Source organism: Octopus bimaculoides, chromosome 10, assembly GCF_046866305.1.
Source record: "Octopus bimaculoides isolate indiv1 chromosome 10, ASM4686630v1, whole genome shotgun sequence".
NCBI lineage: Eukaryota > Metazoa > Mollusca > Cephalopoda > Octopoda > Octopodidae > Octopus > Octopus bimaculoides.
In genome coordinates, this window is record NC_142937.1 from 72643310 (window position 1) to 72656159 (window position 12850).

Consider the following 12850-nt stretch of genomic DNA (forward strand, 5'->3'; position numbering starts at 1 on the left):
CAGTAGAACTGTTACAAAAGTTTTGCCTCCTTGGCATGGCCAGAATAATCAGGAAAGTATTAGATAGTTGAAAAGAATGAATAGCATGATACTGTAGGCTGCAGGTAGTAAGCCTGCTACGCATTCGCACGGTCGTTTACACATGCAAGACTCCAGGAGCTCCAACAAAACCTGTGATGAAGAGATAATAATAATAATAATAATAATAATAATAATAATAATAATAACGATAATAATAATAATAATAATAATAATGATAATAATAATAATAATAATAATAATAATAATAATAATAATAATAAGAAGAAGAAGAATCCTTTCTACTGTAGGTGCAAGACCTAAAATTTGAGGGTAGTGAGTAGTTGATTACATTGACTCCAGTGCTTGAGTGGTTTTCATTTTATCAAACCCAAAAAGATGAACGGTAAAGTCGACCATGACGGAATTTAAACTCAAAACATAAAGACATGAAATGCCACTAAGCATTTTGCTTGGCATGCTAATGATTCTGGCAGCTCACTACCTTAATAATAATAATAATAATAATAATAATAATAATAATAATAACAACAACAATAATAATAATAATATTAAAGAATGGCAGCTCCCCATTATGTCGTATATGCCAACAACAAAATGAGACCATCGATCATGTTGTCTCCATGTGCAGTCTGCTTGCGCCTACAGAGTATCTCAACAGGCATGATAGAGCTGCACAATATATTCACTGGGTAATATGCAAAAACCTGGACTTGCCCCATGATAAAAACTGGTGGGAACACAAACCACCCCCAGTACTTGAAAATGATCACATTGCACTCCTCAGGAACTTCACCATTCAAACTGACAGAAAGATAGACGCAAATAGGCCAGACATCATACTGAAAGACTTCAGACAAAAATCATGCCTCCTCATTGATATGACTGTCCCAATCGATATAAACGTATCTGTCAAGACCTACCAAAAACTGAGCAAATATAAAGATCTTGAAATAGAAATTAGCAAAATGTGGAATCTGAAGACGAAAACAATACCTATTGTCATAGGTGCCCTGGGAATGACAGCGAAACGGGCTGATTACTACCTAGCTCAGATACCAGGAAACCCCAAAATGGCTGAAGTTCAAAAGATAGTGCTCATGGGAACTGCCCATATCCTACGTAAAATACTGTCTATGTGATCTCAAATTTTAAAGCAAACACATAATTTTCTTATGGTTTCTTAAACATTCACTAGAACAAAACTGTACAAATCCAAATATATGGTACCCTAGGCATAACACCTACATGAACTTCTAACTTGTTGTCTCTTGAGGTCTCTGGGTGAGACTTGGATCCAACTTGTACAAATGCAAAACAAAAGTCAAACATAAAATAATAATAATAATAATGATGATGATAATAATAATTATAATGAACAATAATAATAATAACAATAAACAACAACAACAATAATAATAATAAAAATAACTTTCGATACAAAACCACAGCACATACCCAAGGCACACAGAGCTGCGCTTGGTAGTGAAGTGAAAACACATTATAAAAATAAAACTACTGAATAATAATAATAGTTTCAAATTTTGGCACAAGGCCAACAATTTCGAGGGAGAGAGTAAGTCAATTACATCGACTCCAGTGCTCAACTGGTACTTATTTTATTGACCCCGAAAGGATGAAAGGCAAAGTCAACCTTAGCGGAATTTGAACTCATAATGTAAAGACAGATGAAATGCTGCTAAGCATTTTGTCCATCATGCTAATGAGTCTACCAGTTTGCTGCCATACAAATAATAATAACAACAACAATAACAGTAAATTGTTAGATATTACTTACATTGTGATTGTTTATCTTGTTGTGGCTGAGATTGACAAACTTTAAACAAGGTAATTGTGCAATAAGAGGTAGTATCTCTGACCAGCATGATAACAAATTGCTAGACAAGTCAAGGTCAATAACATTAGGACAAAGGGCACTCAAACCTCTGATGGGGATCCCAGCATAGTCAATTTCATATTGGCTTAAGACCTGAAAATGAAATGTTTGAAAAAAATTTATTGAAGTTGTTATATATAAGTAAATATATATATACAAATATATATAAACACACACACACACATGCATAAACATATACATGGACTATATTAGAAGACACCTGCCCAAGGTGCCTAGCAGTAAGACTGAACCTAGGACCATATGGTTGGAAAGTAAACTTTTTACCACAAACCATTGCCTACACCAAGAACCGCCTGACTGGCCCTCGTGCTGGTGGCACGAAAAAGCACCCACTACACTCTCGGAGTGGTTGGTGTTAGGAAGGACATCTAGCTGTAGAAACTTTGCCAGATCAGATTGAGCCTGGTGCAGCCTCTGGCTCACCAGCCCTCAGTCAAATCATCCAACCCATGCCAACATGGAAAGCAGACGTTAAATGATGATGATGATGATATATATATATATATATATATATATATATGTAAATTACAGTGTTTATTCTGTTGTTACATGTAATACTAACTACTATGTATGTCATTAACAATAATTGATTTGCTCTGTTAATCTGAATGGTTAAAATAATTGAGATTACTCACTAACTAGAGATACAGGAGAAGAACTATACTAAAATTTAAACCTTTCATCCCAAGAACAAAGACATTGTTCATCATCATCATCATCATCATCATCAATTGCTGCTGCAAATATTATTGTAGATGTCATCATTATTGTCATTACTGTCATTTTAATGTTCATTTTATTATATTAACATAGGTTAGAGAGGTCTAAATTGGTAAGGATCACAGTTTGTCTCATTCCTGTGCCATTTTGTCAGTGAAACCCAGTACCTTGAGATATATTGTCACCATTTCTTTCAATGTCTTCCTCTGCCACTATCAGGTGAGATATTTTTCCACCTAGCGCTCACATCCATTTATTTGTATTATGTGTCATTCCATACCACTAATGCAATAATTTTTTACCCCCACCTTTTTTTTTTTTTGCATATATTGTCTGATGTCTTTAATGTCCAGTCCATTTCTTGGCTCGCCCTCAGTGCATATCTAACAATAACAACCACCTCATTTTTGTTTGGTTTTGCATTCAACATTCATGTCTCACATGATGGATACTTGCTTCATACAGTCAACTTTCAGTGGAAGGAGAGAGAGAGAGAGATTGCTTATTGCCAACATGTGTAACAGTACTTTTCCACCCCTTTCTTTCTCTAGCTACTCTACTTATCAGTACAACCACCTCTAGCATTAATTAGGTCATCGAGGTAGCCTGAACTGCTACATGCAAAAAATAAAAAGGTAAGTATTTCAGGAACTTCATTTCATAGATGCTCTTGCAGCTAACTACTGTACACCTATCACATTTGAAATACTGATTCTCTGTCAATCTGCCAGAGATATCACTGCAACTGTTTGCACTAAGTACATAGTATCAAGTTCTTAGCATGATGAGTAAGCCCCCCCCCCCTCTTGACGATCTTGGAGATTTGACCATAAATTATTTTACCCTTTGAGAGAAGGTTTGGTTTCTATAGTATTGAGTAGATGAGAAAAAAAACCTCACCCTGTACAGTAGAGAAACCAATTACAGGTAATTTCTTCACAGAACCCTGAGTAGTAGATAAGTCAAACTCAGGCAGCTTTCTCACAAAAGACATTCACCTTGCCAAAAATAACCACCATATTCCATCCTCTATCTTATAGACACTAAGTGTCCTTATTGAGCCTTTTCTACTGCTATAAGAGTGGTCTATGTTTTTCCTCATCACATCTAACACTTTTCCTTTCAGGTCATGCACTAATCACTTTCCTCACTCATTCCTTTCTGTCAACTATGTGGTTTTTCTTTTTCCTGCCACATTTTCCACCAACAGATCTCAACTTGCCCCAGCTCAAGCTGAACTTCAGCTGTATTAATTTCAGCAGACTGAGAGGGGCTGCCAAATGTCATATGCAAGGACTCTTCCTACTGACCAAAACCATAAGAAATACAACTACCTAAAAAAAACAAAACAAAGATTATGTAGGGTCTCTATCTGTCAAGGTTGACTGTACATCTTTACAAATACGTGCTGGCATGGGTAAGATTTTTTTTTCAGGAGGATTGGCAGTTCCCCATGCATATAAATCTGCCCTTTCCATGCCACAGATGTTTATCCAAGGGTAAAAGGTCACTGACTTGAGCTGATACGGCCTTGTGTCAGAATGCAAAGACAAAAAAAAAAATACTGCAAGACATCTAGTTCGACACTCTAACAGTTGTAATAATCTACCATAAAAAAAAAAAGTAGATTAGTACTTCTATGATCGACCCTGAAAAAAGATGAAAGGCAAAGTTGACCTCGGCAAGATTAGAACTCAGAGCGCAAAGTGTCAGAACAGATACCATGAGTCATTCAAGGCAACAATCTTATGATTCATAATATACCACCTTGAAAGATCATCATCATCATTTTAATGTCACTTTTCCATACTTGCATGGGTCGAATGGAATTTTTTATGGATGCCCTTCCTGTCACCAACCCTAACCCATTTCTAAGTAAGGTAACATTTCCCCATTAACAAGCATGTTTTCATGGAAGACTGGGTATGAAGGACACCACTTGCATGATAATGACATTCGATTACAACTATCACGTAATGTCAAGACAAGGAGACAATAACAGATACATACAGATTGTATATCCATCCGCCTATACATACGTATATGTTTATGTGTGTGCATGTGTGTGTGTATTATATACACATATATTATATACACATATATGTATACACATACATTTACATACACACATATACATACAAACACACACATAAGTGCATGTATAAGTGTGTGTGTGTGTGTGTGTGTGTGTGTGTGTGTGTATGTATGTATGTAATTATTTGGTTTTATTTCAAGATTTCTTGCCAATAGAGAAAAAGCCAGTTTCTAACATAGATCGAAGGTTCCTTCATTGGAATTTCAACAACACCAGCAGAGTAACTTTGTAAGTATGTATGTATATGTGCAGATGTGTATGTTTTATTTTATGTAAATATTCTCATGCATATATGTTCTCATGCATATATTCTCATGTATGTCTAGGCATGTTCATATATACTTAAATGATAAACTTCTGAAAAGTTTTACAGATTTTTACATGTATGTATATATGTATATGTATACAATGGGCTTCTTTCAGTTTCTGTCTATCAAATACATCGGCAAGGGCTTGATTAACCGAAGTCAGAAAATGCAGGACTGAATGTTCTTATTTTTATGTTTTAAATTCCTGCCAACAGGTTTTGTAATGTTGGAAATTCCCAATTACATTTAAGACAGCACTAATATGGAATAAAAAGACAGTACTAAACTATTCTTTGTTGGCACATTTTTAGTTTTGTAGATTAAGTAAGATTTCCTTTATCAAATTATTCAGTTTTGAAAATAAACAGGTCTGGAAATATTTTTTGCTTCAGTTATTTCATTTGAATGATGCTAGAAGTCTGAAAATAAACATTATCATTCAACTAACTGGAGGAAATTGAAAGAAAGAAAAATGCCATTAAAAGCTTTGAGATAATTTTTTTTTTTTAAGATGCAGAAAATAATTCTTAAATAAACTATTTAAATATACTCATTACAACCACATTCCAGGTGATGGTAGTCAGAATTGGTAATATAGAGACTATAGTATAAAGGTAACATTTTGTAGGTAAATCTCTCTCTCACGCACACACACACACACACAAACACTTGCTCTCTCTCTCTCTCTCTCTCTCTCTCTCTCACACACACACTTGCTCTCTCTCTCACACACTCACTCTCTCTCTCTCTCTCTCTGTATATATATATATATATATATATATATATATATATATATCATTATTATCATCATTTATAATCTGCTTTTCCATGCTAGCATAGACTGGATGGTTTGACAGGATCCTGCAGCTTGCTGCAGGATTGTGTGCTGATCTCCAGATTCAGCTTTGACATGTTTCCTATGGCTGGATACCCTTACAGTATATACTAGGTGAGGGATATTGCTAAGTTGCAAGACAGAAAAGTTCAGGTAAGAGAAAATCTCCTGTGACTAAGTGTGGGCAGTATGGGAGGTAGGAAGGTGTGTTGTGTGTGTGGAGGGCGTTATGCCAGGTACTGAGAAGTTAAAGTATGATAGAGGCACAAGTACAGGTGTTTTGATATAGCGGTGATACTTGGCTACCCTACATTAAAAGAGTGAGCAGTAGTAATTGACTAGCTCCTCCTAACAAAATTTCTGGCCTTGTGCCTATAGCAGAAAGAATTACTTAATCAGGCAATGACTTGACAGAGTCAATTAGAGTGTTGGTATCGTGTGGTATTTGTTCCAACTTGGTGTTTTGAGTTCAGATCCTACTGAAATCAACTTTGTTTTTTATTCTTTCAGGGATCAATATAAAATACCAGTCCATGGATTGATGGAATTATTAGTGTGTGCCAGCTCTGTGCAGCTTGAATTCAAAGGATGCTCTATCACTCACCACAAAAAACAAACAAAAAAACAAAAAAAAAACGGTGACACTTCTATTGGAAATTATGGCCAACAGACAATATTAACAAGTGGAAAAAAACTGGTGGCAACATATTTTCTTTGTTTCATTTAGAAGATCAAAGATCAACTGTTACCACCATTATTTTAATCAGAGGTCATCCCCATCCCTTACAGAATAGATCGTATTGCACATATGAAGACTGAGTGTGATCCACAGAACTACTAATGAAGATGATACACCTTGCTTCTGCTTTAACTGAAGACCACATACCAGTATCCAGTGATTTTTTTGTAATTTAGGTAATTACCATTGGTTGTGAACTAGCTAAATTGCCACATAAAAAGCACCCGTTACATACTGTAAAGTGGTTGGCATTAGGAAAGGCATCCAGTCATAGAAACCATGCCAAAACAGACAATAGAGCTTGGTGCAGTCTTCTGACTTGCCAGCTCTTGTCAAACTATCCAACTTATGCCAGCATGGGAAAATGGACGTTAAATTATGATGATGATGATGACGACGATGCTGCTGCTGATGATGTAATATATATGTGTATGTGTGCGTGTGTGCATGTGTATATCTATATGCGTGAGTGTGTGGGTTATGCATACATGAAATCAATATAAAGAAAAAAATGTTAAAAAACATGTAAAGAAAATGTTAACAACAAAATTAAATACACAATTCTAGTGCAGTGCATAAGGAAGATTACTGAAGTCAGCTGTCAGCTAACATCTTGGCATTTAATATAGTTTCAAGAGAGACAATAGACTGCCTAAAAACGGTTTACTGACAGAGTATCGTCCCTTGGTTTAACCCAAATTGTACTTAATGGTTACAACATAAAACCTAACAGCCCAAACAAGAGTTATTCAGCTATAAAAAAAAAAAAAACCCGAGTAGGACTTGATTTTACATACTGTAAATTACCAAGTGAATTTTTAGCAGGTTTAAATGCAGGGCACTTTAACAAGGTTAGTGAAACCGGATATATTAGACTTTATATAAAGGATAAACTTGGATATTGTTTCATACATGAATAACAAGTAGCAGTGTCTCATGATGACAGAAAATGTGAAAAAAAAAGGTGGAAAAAGTGGTGGGTGTGTTAGATAGTTAAATAGCATGAATATATACTCTTGTTTTGCACACATACAAACATGTCTCTCTTTATGTACGTTATGTAAATGCACACACACCCACACGTGTGTGTATGTATGCATGTATATATTATTATTATTATATAATAAATAAATATATATATTATTATTATTATATAATAAAACAAATGGTCTATACCAGGTAGCTTACTGGTAAAGCACAACCACTTCCACTGTTCGTTATCAATTTGGTTAATGAAGGATGGAAGATACAAGTATTTTGTAGTGATTAATAAAAATTCTTGTTTCTTTGATCTTCTATCTCTCATTAAGCAAATACACACACACACACGCATCAAGCTGGAAGGCAGTCATGTTCAATGAAACAACGACTGTATCTATATTTTGCAGTCCCAGACTGGCAGCTGAGAGTGGATCTTGTTAAATAGTTTAAGATCCTCAGCCACATCATACTACCAAGACATAGTTGTCATCTCAAATTCCTCCAAACAGGTGATTATATGGGAACTGACCGTACACTGGAAAGTACCCAAGGAGAAGGCTCATGGGAAAAAGCTTGCTTGGTACTAGGTGATAGAAGAACAGTGCAGAGGCAAAAGCCAATGCTGGTGTGGATGTTGTGAGCCAATTGAAGCTGCTGGAGTTTTGTAGGGGTGTTCATTCTGTAAAGCTCTCAGTGGGCCTGGTGCAGCAAAGAGAAAAGCCATATATTTCATCAACAAAGCTGCAGAGGAGGCCATCAGTTGGCTTCAGATAGAGAGAATAGACAATGTGGTTTACTGCTCCTGGGATACAAGTTGAGACTTGATCAATCCCAGCTGAGTCAAATGAGCACCGAAATCTGATGTTGAAAGATATGAGACTTTCTTAGACACCAGAAGCATCAGTGACGATGTATCCCACAGCATCTATGAGGTATACACTGGAACACACACACACACACACACATGCAAAGATAATATTGTTACATAACTTTATTCGAGATTATGATGGTTTCGAATGTACAGGAACTATTTCGTTACTATACGTTAGTTTGTATGCATAATTGATTAATTAATTAATCAATTAATAAATGAAAAAGTCAGCCTTCAAACTATATGGATTCCCATCTTCCTCACTTGACATTTTGTTAACCAGCTTTTTCACATAGAGTGCTGACTGAAGAAGAATTCATCTGAATTTCTTCAATCCCTACTGTCTATCTCACCATATCTATATCTATCTAAATGTGTGTGTATGTGTATGTGAGCGCATGCATGCATGTATGTATGTATGTATGTATCTGTGTATGTATGTATTTCATTATTCAGTTTTGTTTCAAGAATTTTTGCCAACAGAAAAAGAGTTGGTTTCTATCCTAGATCCAAGGCTCCTTCACTGAAATTTCAACAACACCAGCAGGGTATTTTGTTTGTTTGTTTGTATGTATGCATGTATGTATGTATGTAAATGTGCAAATTTGTATGTTTTGTTTTATGTATTCTCATGCATATAATTGCATGTCTAGACATGCTCATGTATGTATGTATGTATGTATGTGTGTGTGTGTGTGTGTGTGTGTGTGTGTGTGTGTGTGTGTGTGTGTGTATGTATGTGTGTGTGTGTGTGTGTATACATGCATATGACACACATATTTTGGAGCTGCACTTGCCCGGCAACGGACTTGATCTGAAACCATGTGCTAAAAGTGAAACAATTACATTAAGATAGCTAGTTGAGAAAACACAACAGCTGTTATATTTACTCTGAATTTTCTTCTTAAAAGTACTGTCTATTATGAAGCATCAAGAAGTTTTGTTGCACTTCTGTAACCTTGTTACTGTCACCATTCCACTGAATCTCAGAAATGTGCTGATATTCTCAGACAACTCATGACAGACTGTACTTTGCAGAAATAAAATGAAAATTGAATATATAGCTGTAGGCATGGTTGTGTGGTTAAGAAGTGATTTTCAATCATGTGATTCTGGATGTGGGCAAGTGTCTCCTACTGTAGCCTTAAGGGTGAATTTGGTAGACGGAAACTGTGTGGAAGCCTGTTGTGTATATGTATATATATATATGTGTGTGTGTGTGTGTGTGTGTATGTATGAATAAACGAATGTTTGTGTCTTTGTCCCCCACCTCCACATAACAACAGGTGTTGGTTTGTTTACTACCTTGTAACTTAACAGTTCAGTAAAAGAGACTGATAGAATAAGTATCTGACTTAAAAATAAGAACTGGGGTCAATTTGTTCAATTAAACTGTCAAGGCAATTTCCCAGTAAGGCTGCATTCAAATGACTGGTCCACATAAAAGATAAAAGATAAGTTTTCTATGTATTTTGTTTTCATATTTTCAAGCAGTAACAACACTGGTATGTTTTTCTTTTTAAACAGAAGGGTCCTCAGATTTAGTTGATAGCTTCTGTTACCTAGGTGATCTAATCACCACAGGAGGTGTTTGAGGTGGTGGGGTCCCAAATTATAGTAGCCAAACTATGAACAGAGTGAAAAGGTTCAAGTAGCTAAATGTTTCTGCTGGCCATGGGAAGGATTATCTACATGAAGGGCAGATTGTACGAGATGTAATTTTTGCATGGCAGTGAAACATTGGGTTTTAAATGCAGAGTATGTATGTGTGAAGGCTAGAAAGAAATGAGGCAAACATACTATGTTATGTCATGGATAATGTTAGTGTATATGAATGAAAGAAGCAAAAATGAACCGAGAGACAAATCTCCATCTGATCATACCCTACAGTCTTAAAAAGGGAACACTTTAAATAATGTAGGCACTGATGCTGCTACCAATGCCAACATGACCATCACTGCTGATGTCACCGACACTGCTGCTGTTGCTGCCACTGCTACAATCGTTTTAGCAACCACTTTCCCTTGCTAGAATGGGTCTGAAAAGTGTTTATTGAGGCAGATATTCTGTCGTCCGATGCCCTTCCAGTTGCCAACTTCTCAGCCTGTTTCCGAGCAAGGTAATTTTTCCCTGTGACCAGATATTTTCACAGAATATTTGAAGTGAATGACACTGCTTGTAGGACAGTGACACTCATTTTTATAACTATCATGCAATGTCAAGACAAAGACAAGCAAGCATGCATGCATGCATACATACATATACAACAGGTTTCCTATGGTTTCTGTCTACAAATCCACTCACAAGGCTTTAGTCAACCCAGGGCTATAGTAGAAGATACTTGCCCGAGATGCCAAGCAGTGGGAACTGAACCTAAAAACCATGTGGTTGGGGAGCAAACTTCTCAAAATTACAAAAGTTAAAATGGTCATGGCTGGAATAATTTTGATAATAGTTATGATATTGAGTGGGAATGCAAATATTTTGAAAATATCTCACCGAGTGATGACATGCCCTGAATAGTTTTGGGTTGCTCTTTGGCAAGGCATAGCACCCATTCAGCCACTCTGCCAGGGTAATAGTGAAGTCATGGGATTGCAGCATGGTGCATTGTAAAGAGGTAGCGGAAAAGCACAACTGAGCCAGCGGTGCTTCTTACACTGATGCTGAGTGGAGGAATCCTAGAAGATTAACAGTCAGGATCACCAAGATCTATCAAAAGAGTAACTGCAATGCATCCATAGGGGCAGTGTCCATGGTTGTGTAATCAGCTAATGAAAGATTCATAATGACTCAAGCTCCTAATTAAATTAGAATTGGGTGGTGACAGAGAGTCATGGGAATCCGTGCCAACAGCATGACTGGATAATAACAAGTTACTGTATTTTAATATGTATAAGGAACCTCCTAATTTTTGGGGCTTAAAATTTGGAAAAAAAGTTTTGTAAGGGATCATAATATTATCCATGTATAAAAAACTCCCATATTTTTTAAACCTAATTTTTGACAAAAAAGGGTTTCTTATACATGTTAAAACATGGTAAGTCCAATTTTGTTATCTCCTTCTGAATTTGCCATGCTTGGTCAAAGTGTTTTGGTTGTTACCACTAAGCAAGATCTTGCTCTTTTCTAGGCTGATCTCCATCCTGTATGCTCCTGATACTCTTTTGAGTCTGGTGGTGAGGTCATGTAGTTCTGCTTCACTGCTTCATAACAAGTCAATATCATCAGCAAAGTGCAGATTAGAAATGGGCTTGCCTCCAATGGAAATAGTTGGGTGAGAGCTCTTCAAGTGTTTCCTGCATGATGTTCTCCAGGAAGACATTGAAAAAGAACTGGAGAGAGGCTGGAAATATCTGGAGTTAAGCAATACTATTGCAATTAGCCCCTTTAGCAGACCTATGATCAAAAGGGTTCCAATCATGAACACCTTATCTTTTTTTCATATTTAGTGCATCATGGATTAAATTAGCCAATGTGTATCTTTTTAAGATGGCAAAATGTGATTCAGGATGGTGTCATTTTGAAGTAAAGGCACACTGGATTGTTATCTAAGGGGCCCCATAACTCTAGGAAATTCAATGCTAATCTATGTATGTTATGACTGTGTACTGGCATCCCCCACCACAGTGCATTGCTTTGCCCAGAGGAACCTATAATACTGTTAAGATGACCCTGATTTAAGGAAGATATGAATGTTGTTTCTAGTAGATTAAGTAACTGTGTAGAGAGACCCCTTGGCCCTTATTAAAGATATATTGAATGCTACTGCATTGAAAACTGGTTAAAAAGAAAACAAACAAACAATTGGTTGCTGCTGCAGATGAAGATGATGATCTTTATGAAAGTGCAAATGCATTTAATTAATTCTTGATTGAGGCATGGAGCTTCAAATTTAAAGGTGAAAGGTAAGTTCTTCTCTCCAAATATTCAGACAAACTTCTCACGCATACACGCACACACAACATACTTAATTTGTTTATCTACACTTATTTTATATGTACTGTGTGTGTAGCTGTATGTATACAGAATGTGAATGAAAGAGAGAGAAAGAGTGAGAGAGAGAGAGAGAGAGAGAGAGAGAAATATTGTATGTAAACAAATTAGTAACTTAATATATACATGACTAATCTTCTTGATATATGTGTGTGTATGCTTGCATATATGTATGTATTTGTGTGTGTGTGTGTGTAATGCTACATTTTTGCACCTAACTCAGTGTTTCTCAAAGTGGGGACAAGATCCCTAATGGAAAGAACCCCTTAGAAATTAAAATGTGTGGAAAGACAAATTGTCATGTTTAATACATTTAAAATGACTTAAAACTTGTCCCACTAATAAGGT

At 36.1% G+C, this 12850-nt stretch overlaps 1 protein-coding gene across 2 annotated transcripts in view; it reads right to left on the reverse strand.

Moving 5' to 3' along the window:
• The window catches only part of LOC106871864 (tubulin-specific chaperone cofactor E-like protein), a 36225-nt gene that overhangs the window by 14602 nt on the left and 8773 nt on the right, over nt 1–12850 (reverse strand). Inside the window, exon 2 of one of the 2 annotated variants that reach the window (XM_089358797.1) lies at nt 1838–2029. The exons of the other annotated variant lie outside the window; for it this stretch is intronic. Coding sequence (XP_089214923.1) covers nt 1838–2029 — 192 coding nt within the window. The remainder of the gene's footprint in view (nt 1–1837; nt 2030–12850) is intronic. 2 annotated transcript variants of the gene reach the window in all.